The 19,192-nt window shown below is 50.3% G+C and overlaps 1 protein-coding gene across 1 annotated transcript in view; it reads left to right on the forward strand.

Moving 5' to 3' along the window:
- The first annotated feature begins 201 nt into the window (after positions 1-201).
- The window catches only part of MXRA5 (matrix remodeling associated 5), a 29,038-nt gene continuing 10,047 nt past the window's right edge, over positions 202-19,192 (forward strand). The window contains exons 1-5 of the mRNA XM_022561919.2: positions 202-463; positions 2,892-3,107; positions 8,177-8,306; positions 8,555-8,945; positions 12,629-17,605. Coding sequence (XP_022417627.2) covers positions 417-463; positions 2,892-3,107; positions 8,177-8,306; positions 8,555-8,945; positions 12,629-17,605 — 5,761 coding nt within the window. The 5' untranslated portion in view covers positions 202-416. The remainder of the gene's footprint in view (positions 464-2,891; positions 3,108-8,176; positions 8,307-8,554; positions 8,946-12,628; positions 17,606-19,192) is intronic.

Here is a 19,192-nt window from a genome sequence, read left to right on the forward strand (position 1 = left end):
GCTGCAGTTCGCACCGCGCTCCGGGCCTCTGCCCCTCCCGCGGGTCCCCGGAGTTCGTCTCGGACCCGCAGCCCTCCTTCCCAAAGCCGTGTGCGCTTGGCCCCTGCCGGTCCTCCCGGCGGCGTGGACGAGGCGTGCCCACTCGGGACGCGGCGCCATGAAGAGCCGAGAGGAGGGCTGAGCGCAGAGCGGCGCGGCCAGGGTCCCTGCGCCGAGGCCCGCGCCCCGTCTCCCCGGGGTGGGGCAGGGCGGGGGTGGGCCGAGGCGTGCACTCGGGGAAGTCTCTGGGCGACGCGCATAAAAGGGCGCCGGCTCGCCGCGCCGCGCTGGGAAGCCGCGCCGCCTCGCCCCCGGCCCCGGGAAGGGCATGGCCCCGGCGGACCCCCGGCGGTGACGCGCGCGCGCCGGCCCCGCGGATGCTCTGGGCGCAGCGCTCCCGTGTGCCGCGGCTTCCGAAGGACAGGTGAGGACCGAGGGCGGCCGGGGCGCGCGGCGGGGAGCCGGCTCTGTCTGCCAGGGGCGGGTGACGAGAGTGCGGGACGGACCTGTGCCGCGGGGGGCGAGGGCAAGCAGACGTGTTGAACTGTTTCCTGGCACTACAGTGGAGGGCCCGAGGGGCCGGCTTCCGTCCAGGCGAGAGGCTGACGGAATCCTCCGGGAAGATGCGCTGAGTAGGTCTAAGGAACCCCCGAGCCTTTCTTCTCTCCTCCCTCCCCCTCGCGACCTCTCTCTCATCCCTCCCTGGTTTCCAGGGCGTCACCAAGGGGATCCCCCAGCGTAAGCGATTGCGCTCTAGCGTTGGCGGGGGACACCGGCGCTGCAGGGCCGCCACGCTCCGGGGGCTGAGACTCTCGTCCTCCTCCCCCTTCGTCTTCCCCTGGAAAGGGGGAGACGCGAAGCCCCCCTCAGCCGGGGGCTGAGCCGCGCGGGAGCTGGGGAAGTCACTGTCTGGGAGAGACGTCCTTCGCTGCCCGGGTGCCAGGCCTCAAGAGACCCGCGGGGCCCCCCGAGCCGCGCTCGGGTTAGGCTCGGCGTTCACCGCGCCGTCTGCCCGGCCCCTCCAGGTTGTCTACCGCCTGGTGTCCCGAGGCCAGCCTCCCGGGGTTCTCCGGGCGTGCCGGGAGGTCCTGCAGGCTCAGGGTGCTTTCCCTCGAGACCTCGGGACCAGGGTTCCCGGGGGAGCGTTCCTGCGGTCTTCCGGGGGGGGCCGGGTGGAAGGCAGGATGCGGAGCGCGGCTGGGGAGGGGGCATCGGGAGGCCGTTGGCAGAAAGCCAGGGCGGAGGTCAAGCGCGCAGGCGGGAGCGGGGGAGGCCTGGGCTCAGCAGAGCCCGCCGGCTGCTCTCCGCAAAGCGGCAGGAGCCCGTTCGTTCCAGGGCGCGGCGGAGGAAGCTGCGCTTGCCTGTTGCGCGGCCGCCTGCACCGTCAGCTCTGGAGGGGCAGCTGAAAGGCGGGACGCGTCCGGATTTTAGAGAGCATCTCTTTGGAGGTCCTGTAACGGATGGAAGAGCTGCGGCCTCGGAGTGTCCCTCCCGCGTGTCAGCGGAGGGAGAGTTTATGATCAGAAGTGAGGGCTTGCCCAGAGCAGGGACGAACCGACAGGCGCGTTTCTCTTCTGTGCCCTTTACTCTCCGTGTGTGTCACTTATCTGCAAATAAACCTCATGCAACAGTTGACAGAAATATGAGTCGATGAAGGAAGGCATGACCGAGGCATGAAAAAATAATCACGGGCATTCTAAATGAGGTAGCTGATGCAACCTCATTTTTTTTTTTTTTTTTTGCGGTAGCCGGGCCTCTCACTGCTGTGGCCTCTCCCGTTGCGGAGCACAGGCTCCGGACGCGCAGGCTCAGCGGCCATGGCTCACGGGGCCCAGCGGCTCCGCGGCATGTGGGATCTTCCCGGACCGGGGCACGAACCCGTGTCCCCTGCATCGGCAGGCGGACTCCCAACCACTGCGCCACCAGGGAAGCCTGCAACCTAATATTTATCTGACCGTTTCTTTTCTTCCCTCCCTTCCTTGCTTCCTTCCTTCCTTTCTTCTCTCTTTCTCCTTCTTCCTTTTTTTTTTCTTTTGTCTTACTGATCTTTTTCGTTTGCCTCAAGATTCTTCATCAGGAAATAATTCCTTTCCTCTTTCTCTAGTGGCAGATTTTTCAGAGGTTTGCCCCAAATTTCCTCTCCGGTAACTATGATGCTGCACCATCTCAACATTTTCGCTCTTCCAAGGAAAAAACAATTAAGGATCATAAACAAAACCACATATAATGGAACATATTTCGCTTTAGTGAATGCCTCTGTAAGCACTTGAAGAAGATATAATTAAAACTTTAAGGAATGTCATTAAAAGAAGGAAACCCTTCTGATAATAACGGCCTTCCTGAGAAGCTTTTTATTCAGATATATACAATAAGCAACGGCTCGGCAATAACGTTGGAGGCGGACGCATAACATTTACTTTTATTGTTTATTTTATTATAGAAACATGAATGTATCTCTCCTCTCTCTGTATCTATAAGCACAAACATATATACACATTTATACAAATATATATGTCTCTGTATGTATACATTTATACACGCACATATGTATGTAAGTATATTTATGGGCGTGTATGTGGGCATGTGGATTCCGTACCCTCCTACACAGCATAGTGAGATTTCCAAGTCATCTCAAAGTCAGGAGGGAAGGTTATATTCTATAGTAACGATTAAAGTGAATGGCGAAAGATTTTAAAAAATAAATTTTGTGTTTCTTGATGCACATGTTTTGTGTCACTGACATATACTGTGTGATGTCTTGCGGAGCTTACCCCCATGGTGCACAATTCAAGTAAGATCTGCTGGAAATACGGAAGCGCTACCTGACATCTGGTTTTGTGGTTCCACGACAGGTGTCCTGGGATGACCCACCCCGACAAGATGCCAACGCGGGCGCAGTGGCGAGCACTCTCCGTGGTGCTGATTCTGCTGTGGGGACATCCGCGCGCCGCGCTGGCCTGTCCGTATCCTTGCGCCTGCTATGTTCCCAGCGAGGTCCACTGCACGTTTCGCTCCTTGGCTTCCGTGCCCGCTGGGATTTCTAAACATGTGGAAAGAATCAATCTGGGGTTTGTACCACGTTCTTTCTGAGCCATCTCAGCCTCCTTGCATGCGTGTTGATTTGGTTTTTCGTTATGTGTGTGTGCGTTTACGTAACTGCGAATATATGTTCCTTTATGTGTCACTGTGTCTTGCGTTATGTGCTCCTATATGGGCTGAATCGAGGGGGCATTTGTAACTATACTCAATGTGGTCCTTTGGGGGCTGTTATCTGAATTGATCCATCACCGGAAGCTTCTGTCACAAGGCTTAATAACGAACCGTCTCGGAGAGCTTCAGTTCCTTGATAAGTCTCCGTTGATAACAGTTCTTTAATGCAGATATGAAAGCATATGACACACACATAAGTATACTAATAGTATTCTAAATAGACTTCAGGAACTATTACAGGATAATAAAAAGAGTAAGTGAGACATCTGTGACATTTTGTAGGTTATCTGCATGACGCAGTTGTGACATTGAGGAAATAAAAGTTCTTTCAGATTTTGCCTATTTAAAATATTAATATCTTTTAAACAGATATTTTAATGCAGCATTTCAAGGTAGAATTTTTGTATTTTTAGTTTCCTTTTATACCCATATATGCTTTCTATACATTAGTGTACATTGCTATGAATTACAGGTACTCACGTACAATTTTCATATTAAACAATGTACAACTTCAATAGTAAACAATCATTTGGACTTCTTCAACAAAACCTATTAGCTACTTTCTACCACCCATAAAACAACAAAATTATTTAGGGTTTGATGAATAGCCACTGTGGGGACATTTTCATAAGATGAAACAAAAAATTGTAAACCTGCCTAGACATCTCTGAGTACAGAGCTTCAACCATTCTTGCATTTATCGATTATAAAGTCCAGTAGTAGAATAAAAGAACGGCAAGTTAAGACAATAAGAAAAAACACTGAATCCATAGCAATAGGCCATTAAATAGCAAAAAGTTTGGCAAACTTTACGATTTGACGCTCTGAAAAATCTAACCACAGTGATGATGGTTCCGTGGGGAAAACAGTTTGGCTTTGCCAGCAGAGAGAATAGTAACAGTTTCCTCGTTGCCATCTTTAAATCATTTTACAATTTTAAAACCAGTTTCCTTTTCACAATCTTACAATTCATTCAGAAGAGGAACTGGGGCTGCTTTGAGTCAGGCTGGGATGGGCTGTGCTAGTTTGTGGAAAGGGAAATAGAGCTTATCTATGATTTCTCTTCTTTCTTACACCTCCTGGGGTGCAAAAGAGCTCTGTCTGTAGGGATCACACCTTTCGTGAGCCATTTTCAGCACAGTGTCCCTCTTACTGGGTTAACTACCTAATCCCTCAAGGCTGACCCCTTGTCAGGGCACAGAATCGGGGCTACTGTTAGGCCTTAGGGGAGCCCCCTAGACAGTGTGGGATTGAAGGTGCAGGGGGACTGTTTTCTGCTGTGTTTCCTGTGTAGGAGCCCCGAATGCCTCACCTGTTGTGTGTTGAGGGTCTGGGCTGTCAGGTTGGCTGGGGGGTTGGGGAAGAAACCGCATGCATCCTCTCCCAAAAGTTAGCTGTGTGATAGCTTGAGACTTGCAAGACCTATAAACTATTTTTTTGTGGAGCGGTTTGCATCTCATTCACAGTTTCCAGGAGGGTTCTCTTCCGCCCATCTTTAAAATGACGTGTTTTGTAAGCGCGGAACCTGTGTCACGTCTCAATGAGAACTTAGTTCTCCGTGGTTTCATTTTAAACGATTAGGGCTGAACACAGTGAATTACAGTGTCCTGAAGGCTTTGCCACTAGAATGAAAGACAGATACCAAAATTATTCTTTTTCCTACCGTCTCCAATAAGATCTTGAGATGGTTTTGTGTGATATTAAAGATAAAGGGGAAAAAAAGGAATAGTTTCACTGCACCCACATATATTACTTCCATCTGGCTTAATTTGTAGCATTATTCAATGTGCCACATTTTAAAAATCACTCTTATAATATCACAGCACTATTTCTGGAAACCGGTCTCAAAGCAGATAAGGAGGCTGGCACCGTGCCTTTTGTTGGGAAAAAAAAACACAAAAAAACAATAGCAACGTCTAATACAGATAGAACTCAGGGTCTGAGTTGTCTATTAGCGGTCTGGAAAGGGTTTAAAACCCTCAAGGAATGAGGGATTATTGGCAGAGCAGTAATGAAAAATTTTCATTCCCACACAGATGTTTTTAGGGTTCTCACTCAGCACTGAAAGAAAGATCTGCTGTTTCCTGTTTGGACAGCCCCAGAGCTTTTTCAGAAATCACTTTCCAAATATTTCTGAGTAAGGAAATATCATCCAGTTCCATGTCTGATTTATAGACCTTTAAAGATTTTCCCCCCTTTGATTGAAAGATGAGTTCTGATGACATCTTTCTGAAATTTCTCCCGTGCCCATTAGCGCTTTTTCATTTTAAATTTTGCTTTGGGATCCTAACGGGTATCCGTGAAGCAATTTTACCTGTATTTGTTTTCCTTTCTTTTTTATTGCGGTATCACTGACACCATTATATGAGTTTCGGGTGTAGAACATAATGATTTGATATGTGTATATATTGCAAAACGGCCCTGTGTTTCTGATATAAAAATCATTCCATTTAGCTGGTTATGTGGTCAGTTATTGCCCGTCAACAGATGAGGAAGACGCTTTGGAGAGAAGGATGGGTAGCTGACCAGTTAAAGGATGGGACTGTACACCAGGTCATTTTAGTCTGCCGGTCAAATTATTTTCCTGACTGCCACGTGAGTTTCCCTGTCTCTCTGCTGGCTTTTAGACAGATGCGGAGAGAATTCACCCACACCCCTTGGGTGTGCAGAGAGAATACCATGCTTCCTGCACTTGCCATTCACGTGATTCCCTTGTCTTTTGTCTGTCCCGGAAATGTCCCCACCCGCCCCCCACCCCCACCCCGCATTCGTAACCTTGACACCAGCAGCTCCTGCATCTGTCACTCTCTTAAAAGGAAGCACCGGGAAGGTGATGCAGGAAGGAGGATTCCTGAGCTGACATGCCCCCCATCCAGGACTTTGAGGGGATTTACTCAGGTGGGGAGGGAATCCAAACAAGGTGACCCTCTGCACCCAAACATCTTCCTCCCCTTTATCTTCTCCCCGTCGCGGCATCCACCGTTGTAGCTGGACGTCAAGTTGGAAGTGAGGCTTTGGGGAGACAAAAAAATTCCAGGAGAGGAATAGCACAGCCTTGAACGAAAATGTGCTGTGGAACATCAGACCCTTTCTGACCCATCTGAGAGATGGAGCCTTTGACTTGCACCACCGCTGCCTCCGAGTCAAGACCTGCCTCTTCCCTCTGGCCTCTCTACGCTTCTTTACGTGTGGGGTCTTCGCAGGTGGTGTCACCTCCCCCCAAGCCCTTAGTTCATGCGTCCGTTCGGGAATGCTTCCTGCATGTGCACATCTCAGGTCTTGACGTGCCTCCTGAGCCCCACCCTCACCGTGGCGTCTGACAAGCCTCTTCAACATCCCATGGCAAATATAACTTGCAAGTGTTTCCCCCGCAAGCTTTTCCTTATCTGCAATTCCATCCCTCAGCCATGCCTGTGGCCTCTTGCTCTAAGCACGTCTGGAAACTTCCCATGTACGTTGATCTCCACGGCTGCCACCCTGCCCGCGGACACCGGCGTCCCTCCCCGGGATTCACGTGGTCTCATTCCCCTCTTGTCTGTCTCTGACCCATTCTGCACAGAGTGGAGCTTTGTTGTTCTACCACGTGACTTTCTTCATACCACAGCCTTCCTGAAAACCCTCTAGTGACTTCCCGGTGGACTTGGAACAAAGGAAGCTCTTTCCTCTCTACATCCTCCCAATTCTGAGATTACCTGGTCCCTGCCAGCCTCACCTACTTCCCCTGATAATATTCTCCCACGAACTGTTTCCAGACGAGCCTCAGGCAACAAGGAATGGAAAAGAGTTTACAGGCTGATACTCATCCCCTCTTGGGTGTTCACCATCTCAGGCAGATTTCTTGGTAGAGTCCAAGTAATGATGAACAAGTGAGGCAGCACACCAACCCCCCCGTCCTATCCCAACCTGGGTTAAGGCAGGGACTCTCCACTTCAGCACATGACGTTTGGGGCCCACTTACCGTTTTGGACACCACGGTTCCTTGTCATGGGGGCTGGCCAGTGCATTGCAGGATGTTGAGCTCTGGGGTGGACCTCACCTCCCTAGAGGCTGTGATCACCGAGGTGTGGGGCACGTATGTGTCTCAGGAGGAAACTGGACCTGGCCATCACCTGCCGAGTTAGCTCTGAGCTTTTACCGGCCTCCTCTACAGATGCATTTCCTTTTGTTGAGGTGATAAGGGGAAATACAGCAATCATGTCAGGATAGATGTGTTGGATTTCCGCAGAAGCCCTGACCCCAGGTTCCTGCCCTACAACACAGCAAGGTACAGGATTCTCTGTTCATCTTATAATTGGTTCTCCAGGGATTCACTTTGGGGGTTCCCTGGTGTCACTAACAACGGAGCAGTGAGGAATTTCCAGACCGGTCGAGGAAGCGTCTTTACCAATCTCTACGCAAAAACAAACGCACCAGAATGTTTACAGATAACTTCCATCACCCATCAGAAATGGGAGCTTGTGTCTGCGAAATCAGGGTGTCTGTTTCATTTGGTCCTTTATTTCAGAGAACGTCCTTGTCTTACTATATGCAGAGCCACTTCCAAAGCTGCCTTTTGGTTTTTTGGTTTCCATTCATGCTGGCCACATGTCTTTGTTATGATTTCCAATGAGGGGCCCTTTCGACCAGCTGCGTTTAAAGGTCTAAATCTTACGTATCTCCCCAAATAGCCTGTGACCATGTAAGTGTACTCCCAGTCAGAATTCCCAGCGATCATACCTTCACTGAACGAAGGCTAATAAAAATGTGTGGGTTTCTTTGCAACCTTAGAAATAGACAAGGACACAGAGAGAGAGGATTATGCTTTGTGAATGGCACCAGTACAACCTTAGAATCAACATTTTGCTAAGTTGCCCTTGGGCGGGCTGGGAAATCCTCCCCAGATGGGATTTAACTTCACCGTTCCTCATTTCAGTCACTTATTTTCCAGGTTTAATAGCATACAGGCTTTGTCGGAAACCTCGTTTGCGGGACTGACCGAGTTGGAGCTACTTATGCTTCACGGCAATGACATTCCCAGCATCCCCGACGGGGCTTTGAGAGACCTCATTTCTCTCCAGGTAAACCCGGGCATTTATGAACAGCGCGACTAGCAGCCTCTAGGACCAGTCGTGAAGAGGGGAAGCTATAGAATGTTCCCTAACAATGATTTAAATGGCCTTTTTTTTTTTTTTAACATAAGAAACGAGCTTAATGTCGTTACTTTCCTGCCCTTTGTTCTGGTTTCTCTTCCTGGTTGTGGGTTGGTTGGTTTTCTGGTTTTTTATTTAATCTTAGACAGGATTTCCCGTCCTCCCCGTCTTTGTAGGTTTTCAAGTTCAGCTACAATAAGCTTCGAGTGATCACAGGAGAGACCCTGCGGGGGCTCTGGAACCTAATAAGGCTACACATGGACCACAACAAGATCGAGTTTATCCACCCACAAGCGTTCAGCGGCTTAACGTCCCTAAGGCTACTCCACTTAGAGGGAAACATGCTTCACCAGCTGCACCCCGCCACGTTCTCCACGTTCACGTTTCTGGATTATTTCAGACTCTCCACCGTGAGACACCTCTACTTAGCCGAGAACATGATTACAACCCTTCCCCCCGGCATGCTTCAGAGCATGCCGCTTCTGGAGAATCTTTACCTGCACGGGAATCCGTGGTCCTGTGGTTGTGAGATGAAGTGGTTTCTGGAATGGGATGCAAAATCGAGAGGTAAGGACAGGAGAGTGGCTGCGTGACCCTTAGCTGCCCAACCTTTACCTCTCTGGACAAATTACTTTCTGCGCCATTGCTTCATCTTAGGTCGGGTGAAACCACGTCCTCAAACCAGTGAGGCAGGAAATGATATAACTGAAATGTCAAGGCAGCTCCATGGCATAATTCAAATGCATGTATCCTTTATCGAAATGTAGAGTGATTATCATTTAATGAGTGATAGACAGTTGACTCTGGTTGGCATAGCAAGGATGTTTGGAGGATCCTTTTCGACCTTGGGTTACAGCTAAAGGTTGGATTTTCCGTGCATCCTCGTCCTACAGGAAGTGTTCAAGGATGCTCGGAAAAGAGAACACTGGGCTGGCTATGTGATTATTCTTTTGTGATGGGGGATACAGGTGTTCTGTATTGAGCCAGAGGGGGGAAAAAAAAACCAGGATTGATAGGTAGAAGTTGCAAGAAAGTAGATTTTGCATCAAAATAAGAAAGATTTTTTTTCCTTTTTCTTTTACACCCCCTTCCCCAAGCCCCACGTTGGAACCCATCCTCAGAGCCCGTTGAGCTTATCCTACCTGAGTCTCGTGGCTCATCTCCAACCTCACAGCCACCAGCCTGGGTCTAACTCCTTTCTCCTCTCTCTAAGGAGGCAAATGGAGTGCTCTGAGTAGGTCTTTTTCTTTTCTTTTTTTAAAAACATTTCTTACTTTATTATTTTATTTATTTATTTATTTATTTATGTTTGGCTGTGTTGGGTCTTTGTTGCTGCGCGTGGGCTTTTCTCTAGTTGCGATGAGCAGGGGCTACTCTTTGTTGTGGTGCGTGGGCTTCTCATTACGGTGGCTTCTCTTGTTGCGGAGCACGGGCCCTAGCCGTGCAGGCTTCAGTAGTTGTGGCGCGTGGGCTCTAGAGCACAGGCTCAGTAGTTGTGGCTCGCGGGCTCAGTAGTTGTGGCGCGTGGGCTCTAGAGCGCGGGCTCAGTAGTTGGGGCTCGCGGGCTCAGTAGTTGTGGCGCGTGGGCTCTAGAGCGCGGGCTCGGTAGTTGTGGCTCGCGGGCTCAGTAGTTGTGGCGCGTGGGCTCTAGAGCGCAGGCTAGCGCGGTGCCTACCCTCCTGCGATGGGCTGGTCCCACTGTTCCCTGTACTTACTCTGCTGTAGCCACACTGCGTTGCTTTCTGTTCCAGGCACCGTCTGAACCGATTTGTAGCTCAGCGTCATTGGACCTGGTCATCATCTACCAAGAAAACTCTTCTGCTAGATGTTCAAGGGTCTGGCTTCTTTTCAGCGTTCAGATTTTCACTGAAAGCTCTCCTCCTCTGAGAGGTCTTGCTACCCTTAATTTCAGCTTAGCCTCTCAGCCTGTGGCCATCGAGGAACTTCCAGCCCACACACCTTAGGTCACAATTTTGTTTTCACATATATATATATATATCTTTTTTACATGTATGTATATATATTCTTTTTCAGATTCTTTTCCATTGTAGGTTATTTATTGAGTATAGTTCCCTGTGCTATACAGTAGGTCCTTGCTGTTTATCTATTTTATATATGGTCCTGTGCATCTGTTAATCCCAAACTCCTAATGTACCCTCTCCCCCCTTTCCCCTTTGGTAACCGTAAGTTTGTTCTCTGTCTGTGAGTCTGTTTCTGTTTTATAAATAAGTTCTTTTGTATCACTTTTTTAGACTCCATATACAAGCGATATCGTGTGATGTTTGTCTTTCTCTGTCTGACGTACTTCACTCAGTATGATCATCTCTAGGTCCCTCCATGTTGCTGCAAATGGCATTATTTCATTCTTTTTCATGGCTGAGTAATATTCCATTGTATATATGTGCCACATCTTCTTTATCCATTCCTCTGTCGATGGGCCTTTGGGTTGTTTCCATGTCTTGGCTGCTGTGAATACTGGGGTGCGTGTGTCTTTTTGAATTATGGTTTTCTCAGGGTATATGCCCAGAAGCGGTATTGCTGGGTCATATGGTAGCTCTATTTTTAGTTTTTTAAGGAACCTCCATCCTGTTCTCCATAGTGGCTGTATCTACTTACATTCCCACCAACAGTGCAAGAGGGTTCCCTTTTCTCCACACCCTCTCCAGCATTTATTATTTGTAGACTTTTTAATGATGGCCATTCTGACTGGTGTGAGTTGGTACCTCATTGTAGTTTTGGTTTGGTTTGCCACAGTTTAATGTAGACACCTGCAGTGGCGAGGTGTCTTTCCTCCATGTGGAGATGGTGAGATTCAGGTTCTTTCATCGATGGCTCCACTTTACATTTGATACCAGATTTGCTAAATCAGGCAAAGGATGAGGAAGGACAGGTATACTGACCTCTTAATTTTCTTAATCAGAAAAGACACACGTCACCTCCGTTCATATTTCAGTGCCCAAACCCCACTGGGTCCAAGACAGGCTGAAAACCGTCATTTCCCAGCAGGAACACTACACGCTGATGGTGGAATCATGAAGCTTCGGGGGGTAGAGAGCCACCGCAGCCATTCTGCAGATACACGCCTGTGCCCTTGTGTGCTCATATGTATGCGTTATGTCTGTATATGTTTGTGTGTGTCCATATGTGTGTCTGTGTGGTATGTCTTGTATTTGTGTGTATGTGTGTTTGGGGGGGTATGTGAAACCATCCTATTTGCATCTCGAGATTTTTACTTTGAAACTCGAATAGAAAGCTGCCTTCAGAGAAGCAAAAGTAGACATAGTGACATTGGTTGGAAGGTTTGTAATACTCCGGGTGACGGCAGTTTGGCTGTTTTATTCCCAGCGCGGATGGAAAGAAGTGGACACGTGCCACGAAGACTGTCAAAAAGCATCCTAGTTTTCTAGTCTCCCCACTTACGAATACAGAAAAGCCACGAGACGTCTAGCAGGGAGAAAACATAATGTGGTTCTATAGGTGTCAGTTCGAGGAACCTTTGTGCCCTTTAATAGACGTATCAAGTAGGGCATTGGGTGTGGGACTCATAAGAATGAGTCTGGGCTGGAGAAGCACAGCTGGAACTCATCACTGGCGAGTGAACGGTAACTGAAACCATGCACGTGGGCGAGGCCATCTTAAGACCTCAGCACAAGAAGGGAAAGGGCCGAGACCGACTCAAGGAACACATCATCCATAATGAGTTGGGCAGAGAAGGAGGAAACAGTGAAAGAGTCAGTGTTGGCCAGAGAAGGAGAAAATTCTGGAGGATTTAATGTCCGGGAAGCCAAGAGTAGAATGTGAATCCAAAAAGTAAACACTGCCTGAAATGAATAATTTTAGCAAGAGAAAACATAATTATAAAAGGTAGACATGATACGATCCATGCCAACTGTTGATCCTATAACCTGGAAATATATTCATGGGTTGCAGTGACTTAACGTAGATTCTCCTGGGCCCTCGTAAAAGGTTACTTGTATAATACGTACAAACAGACATTCTTTTTTAACTTAAAAATACCTTTTAGAAAAGCACTCATTACTCACCGTCCAGAAGTTCCAAAACCCCGGTGAGGTACCACGCACCGTGCTAAACTGACTTCAAGTCAGAGGTGACGTCACGGAGCGAGGTGGGTGAGGCCTTAAGTCGTTGTGGAAGTGCATCCGGGTGATAAAGATGCAAAGGCTTTAACCCTCTAGCCATTCTTTGCGTCACCGACTTATGGCATGTTTGTGTGTGATTGCGTGTTTCAGGGATTCTCAAGTGTAAGAAGGACAAAGCCTACGAAGGGGGTCAGCTGTGCTCCATGTGCTTCAGTCCCAGGAAGCTGCACAAGCAAGAGATTCAGAGGCTGCAGGACATCGCTTGTGAGAAGCCTTCTATCGAGTCCCCTCTGAGGCAGAACAGGAGCCGGAGTAGCGAGGAAAATCAGAGTCAAGAGCAGGACGGTGACACCCCGTCCTCCCTGCAGGGCTTCCAGTATCCCGTATGGAACGTCTCTCTGAATATGAGCGACGAACACGGGAACACAGTGAACTTGGTCTGTGACATCAAGAAGCCCGTGGACGTGTACCAGCTACACTTGAACCAGACAGACCCTCAAGAGATAGAGGTAAATGCCACGGTCGCCTTGGATTTTGAGTGTCCGATGACTCGAGAAAACTATGAGAAACTCTGGAAGCTGATTGCCTATTACAGCGAGGTCCCTGTGAAGCTACACCGGGAACTCACGCTCAGCAAAGACCCCAGACTCGGCTACCAGTACAGGCAAGACGCCGACGATGAGACCCTCTACTACACGGGTGTCAGAGCCCACATCCGGGCAGAGCCAGAGTGGGTTACACAGCCGTCCATAGGCCTCCAACTCAACCGACGTCAGAGTACGGCCCAAACGGTGCTGCTGTCCTATTCCTCTCAACATGCTGTCACCGTGTCCACCAAAGACGCGAGGGCGTCTCGGAGCAGAAGCTGGGTAATGATTGAGCCTAGCAGAGCGGTGCAGAGAGCCCAGACCGTCTTGGAAGGGAGTCCATGCCAGCTGAGCTGCAACGTGAAGGCTTCTGAGAGCCCATCCATCTCCTGGGTGCTCCCAGATGGCTCTGTCCTGAAAGCACCAATGGAAGACAAGGACGGGAGATTCTCCATCCTCACCAGCGGCTGGCTGAAGATCAAATCCACGGAGCAGTCAGACGCTGGTTTGTACCAGTGCATCGCTCAGGTGAGGGATGAAATGGATCGAATGGTCTATAGGGTCCTCGTGCAACCACCTGTCACTCAGCCCCCTGACGGACATACCGTGACCATTCAGAAGAGCCCAGGGGAGCCGGTGACGCTGCCTTGCAATGCACCGGCCATACCTGAAGCCGAGATCAGCTGGATCCTTCCAAACAGAAGGATAATTAACGATATGGCTAACACGTCACACACATACGTGTTGGCCGATGGAACTCTTTACATCCCAAAGGTCCAAGGAAGCGACAGTGGTTACTACAGATGCGTGGCTGTCAACCAGCAAGGGGCAGATCATTTTACAGTGGGGATCACGGTGAGTAAGAAGGGATCTGCCAGGTCATCGAAAAGAGGCAGACGCCCGGGTGGGAAGACCCTTTCCAGAGGAAGAGGAGATGTCGTGGAGGATGAAGGGGGATCTGGCCTAGGAGGTGAAGGTAACACAATGAGGAGAGTTCTCCATCCAAAGGACCAAGAGATGTTCATCAAAGCAAAGGACGATGCCATCGCTGGAGGTCAGAAAACCAAGAAAGGGCGCAGAAAACTGAAACACTGGAAGACTTCCGAAAAGGAACCAGACACCAACATCGCAGAAGGTCGCAGAGTGTTTGAGTCCAGACGAAGGATAAACGTGGCAAACAAACAGATCAGTCCAGAGCAGTGGGCAGATATTCTCGCCAGAGTGCGTGGGAGAAGTCTCCCTAAGGGAACAGAAGTACCCCAGGTCGTTAGAACCAGCACTCCCCCATCGGAGAGTCTAGAAGTGACACCCCTTTTGCCTGCAGCTGCTCCCCGCTCAGTATCACCTGTGCAGACCACAACCAGTGCGGAAGAATCCTCAGGAGATGTCTCTTTATTTGGCAAGGAAGAGCAGGTTTCTAGCACTGTTTCTTCAACCAGGATGGCTCTGGTCCAGTCTGGGCACGATGGAGTGATTCTTGCTGACCCCAAAGTGACAAGCACACACCTGGAAGAATTGATTGTTGATGAGATTTCTGAGAAGACCAAGCCTGCAGCTCCCACTGCAGTTGACTCGAATTGGGCTACAGCCACGACACTGCTACCTGTGCCTTACGAATCTTCTACTCTACAGACCCTGGATATGGTCCGCGAAGAGCCCACTAACAAAAACATAGCCACAGAGGGCTGGTCTACACTAGACGCTGGATCCATGCCAGGGTCTCCATCCAGTGAGTATGAGCCTCCATTGGATGCCACCTCCTCGGCTGAGTCCGAGACCCTGCCATACTTTTACCAAGATCTGGAGACAAATTCACAACCAGGTGAAAGTACGACGAAAGAAGAGACCTCCGCACACGTTACTCCAGTGCCTGCCTCGTGGGTTGCTAACACCAGGACCTCTGAGCCATTTGAAGATCCCATTTTAGGGGACCCCAAAGTCCCAGCACAAACAGCTCTGCAAGAGCCAACAGAGAGCCCCGAGCTTGTGAAAAGTGGTTTAAGTCCTCAGGGCCACCCACTGATTCCCAAGGGCACAGAGGAGAATCCTCAGACACTGCAGGAAGGAGGTCTGCTAGAGAGAGACCCCAAAAGCTCCAGAATTCCTGAGAGTGAGAGGCAAGGCATCGAATCCACCACCCTGGAAGCCACGGTGAGCATCACTGCCATGAAGCATCCCGAGAGAACCACACTTGGCCTTCTGCTCGACGAGGACACCAGCACGGTAGCAATGATGAGGCCAACCCAAAAGGCCACTTCCCCATCAGCGCTGACCACTCATCCTTCCCGAAAGAGACCCAACGGGAGGAGGCGATTACGCCCCCATCGATTCCGGCACCGGCATAAACAAACCCCGCCCAGGACGTTTGCCCCAGCGGCCACTTTTTTGCCACCACTGACTCGGGCACCTGAAGTGAAGACTCCAAGCCAAGCGGAAAGCTTGCTGGTTCCTACATCTTGGGTTGATAGCACAGTTGGTACCCCAAAACTGATGGACATGGAGAAGCATGCAGAACCGGTATCCAGGGGCACCCCACGCAGGAAACATGGGAAGAGGCCAAAGAAACATCGATACATCACCTCTGCCGTGAGCTCTGTAGCGTCTGTGTCCAAGCCCAGCCCTTCCCCAGAAAATAAATATAAAAGCACTGTTACCCCCAGTTCAGAAGTTGTACTTTCACCCACCACCGTTTCCCTCACAACTGGAGACCCACGTGAGATAACCAGAGTGGAAGATTATAGGACAGCCACCACCGAAACACATTTATCTCATGATAAATTCCAAGAGACAATTCCAGTCACATATGAGCCTGTATCGGACGGAAAGGAAATTAAGAATTATGATGTCACAAACATCAAGGACTATAAAACCGACGGTCTAGTCCCTGGCGAGTCAGTCACTCACGTGGCATCACCTTCTGGGGCCGAGGTCTCCAGTGTGGGAGTATTTAAGGAGGCATCCCCTCCTTCTGGCTTTCCAGGAACTGCAAGGTGGACTCCTCCAAGGGCAGCCCAGCCTGAGCGGCTACAGACAGACCCACCTGTTACCAGCTCTTCAGAAGCTCTTACAGACTCACCCTTTTTAAAAGAGTTGGAGGACCTAGGTTTTCCTTCTGAGTTTTCACCTTCTGCCACAGTCTCCATGCTCTCGCAACAGGAAGAAGTGGTCCCTTCAGCCACTCTCGCCATCCTAAAAGTAGAGGCATCTTCAAGTCAGGCGGAAACCTCCATCAGTGGTCAGAGTCATCGTGAAACCACTGCAGCCACTGTCCGTTCAGAAATTAGACACCGGAATGAAGTCTCCACACGTGCCCTGGTGGGGGAGCCAGCAACCCCATTCCCACCCTCAACTCGTGTGTCTCTGGCGGAAACGACCGCAAAGCCCACACCTCTTACGTCAGAAACACTGCCAACGTCAGACGCTTCCAAACGAAATGTTTTCTTCCGTTATGCTGCGGGGACCCCAGCAACCGGAACACCTTCAGTGAGTAACGAAGGAACTCAGCATGTATCGAAGCCAAACGAATTATCCACTCCCTCTTCCCACCAGGACAAATTTACCTTCACTCCAAAGCAGGAGTTGCGAAAGGAAGCCTTTGATGGTACAACCAAAAGCAGCCTTCCAAGGGGTCCAGATACTCACCACGAGGCTGGGAGGGGCCGAGGTTTCCACCAACCAGCCAGAGTCACTGCCACCGCGGTCCCCCAGAGAGGAACCGTGAGGCCGCCACACACGGCCACAGAAAGCTCCTTTAGGTACGTGGTCACTCACCAGCCCCACCTGACCAGCAAACCGGAAACCACTGCATATCCGTCGAGGGATCCGCCGGAGAATAAGCACTTTACGGCTCCAATATTACCAAGTTCCACAACTCCTGTGGTTCCGTTGCCTAGGTACAAACCTAGCATTCCTAGTAAGTCGACTGACCAGGGAACTGACCCATCCAACGGCAGCTCCACGTTGTTTGGAGACAACAGCATCCCTGATTCAAGAGACCCAGCTGGCAAGCTTCCGGATTCGAGAGTCCCTTATTATCCCGATGGAAGAGTCCCTTTCTTTTTCAACAGGACCCTCTCTTTTCCACAGTTGGCAGTTACTCCAAAGCCTCAGATCCCCACCTCTCCTGCCCCAGGGACGAGAGGGAGAAAAGTCAACCCAGGTCCCTACAATAGGATACATTCTCAGAGCATCACCCACGTGGACTTTGGTCCCCCAGCACCACCTGTACTGCACCTTCCCCGGACCGTGGCGCCACCCTCAACAAACTTAAGAAACATCCCTCTGGTCTACTCCACCCGGAGCTCCATCCCTTTCATAATATCTTCTGCCCAGCCTTCCAGAAGCTTCCATCAGAGCAGCTCAAAGCTCTTCTCTTCCAGAGGACCACCTGCATCCAAATTCTGGACGCTCGGGGAAAAGCCCCAAATTATCACCAAATCGCCCCAGACCGTGTCAGTCACTGCCGAGACAGATGTCATGTTCCCGTGTGAGGCTGTGGGGAAACCCAAGCCTTTCGTGACTTGGACAAAGCCGTCCACAGGTAGGGTGTTTGAACATCTGCATTTTAACCGGGGCTTGTGTAGGGGAGGGGCTTACTGGAGCCTGTGAGTGCAGGTAGAACCAGAGATTCCGGGCTCTGAGGGACAGGCAGATGGGATGGCAAAGGACAGCTGAGAATCTACCGACAGGTGTATTCCTTTTCGGGCACGGGAAGTGAGGCATTCAAATGGGTGTCGGGTTTTAATGGAGTCATGGAAACACGTACGAGCTTCTCTGGGTAGGGCATTCCTAACCGAGGCTCAGGGCTGTGCCACTCTTGCCTCTTCCCAGTGAGGTCCAGCACATCCACAAGCCATGTCGGGGTGCAGAGGGGCGTGAGGGGAATTGTGCAAACCCCTCTTGTCCTCGCGCTGGCTTGAGAGGTCAGTGAAGCTTGGTCTGAGCTCATCAGGCATTGCTTTGACTTGAACCTAGAGATATGATCGTATGAGTCCGCTCGGGCTGCTGTCGCGAAGCACCGGAACAGTTGGTGCGGCTGGAACAGCACGTGTATTTCCTTTCAGTTTGGGGAGGTTGAAATCCAAGATCGAGGTGTCACGAAGGCTGGTTCCTCCCGAGGCCTCTCCCCTGGGCGTGTAGGCGGCCATCTCCTCCCCGTGTCCTCATAGGGTCGCCCCTCTGTGTGTGTCTGTGTCCCAATCCCGTCTTCTTACAAGGACACCAGTCCTGTGGGATCAGGACCCACCCTAATGACTTCATTTTACCTCCATCCCCTCTTTAAAGACCCCCAACTCCAAATACAGCCACATTCTGAGGTCCTGGGGGGTCAGGGCGTTAACATATGAATTGTGGTGGGAACACAGTTCAGTCCGTAACAAGGCTCTCTACAGTGGTCTCTACTTGGCAGGCTGGGATACCCAGAGACCACTTTGCTTCGTAAAATGACCGTCGGCTTTCCCGATGGCGAAAGAGATTCTAGGAGACGGAAGAAAGTAATAGCGGAGGGCCTACAACCTCCACGAACGGACCTCCCTTTTCCCGTTTGTCTTCCCTCCTCTCTCAACGTGGCTGAGTCCTTCAGGCTCGCGTCCTGTTCAGAGGGTTGGGTTTTTTTCGGTTGCCATTTAGATAATCCAGGAAATGACAAGTGCTGATATCACTAGAGCGAACTGTACATTCCCTGCTTATCTCACACATGTTGGATGTGTCCCAGTGGTGAGCAGAGAGCATAGGGAAATTACCAGCGTCTTTGATCAGCTCCGCATTTGACAGCAAACGCTTTCGTAATGATCTAATAAGGAACTTGCTTGAAATAACCAATGGGGAACACCACGGGGTTTTCATTCTAGAAGGATTGTGCCTTCGAAGGAAGGCATATTCCTCCCCTGGGAGATCCCATTTGCATTCATCCTTAGGGTCTACCATACCTTGTGCCATTTTAGAGCATCCCTGGACCGTGCCCCCTCCCTAGACAGTCATGCACCTTCCTCTACCTGACCAGGAATCTGTTTCTACTGCTGGCTTCTCCTTTGTTAGCTAGCTCCAGTTTTTAGAAAGTTCTTCCTCATTTCATGCCCAAACCAGACAGTCTCCCATCCAGCCAGCGTTGTTTTCTGTGGTCCTGGAG

Source organism: Delphinapterus leucas, chromosome X, assembly GCF_059928025.1.
Source record: "Delphinapterus leucas isolate spDelLeu-1000000601 "Yukka" chromosome X, BTC_Dleu_Yukka2, whole genome shotgun sequence".
In the NCBI taxonomy this organism is placed as follows: Eukaryota; Metazoa; Chordata; class Mammalia; order Artiodactyla; family Monodontidae; genus Delphinapterus; species Delphinapterus leucas.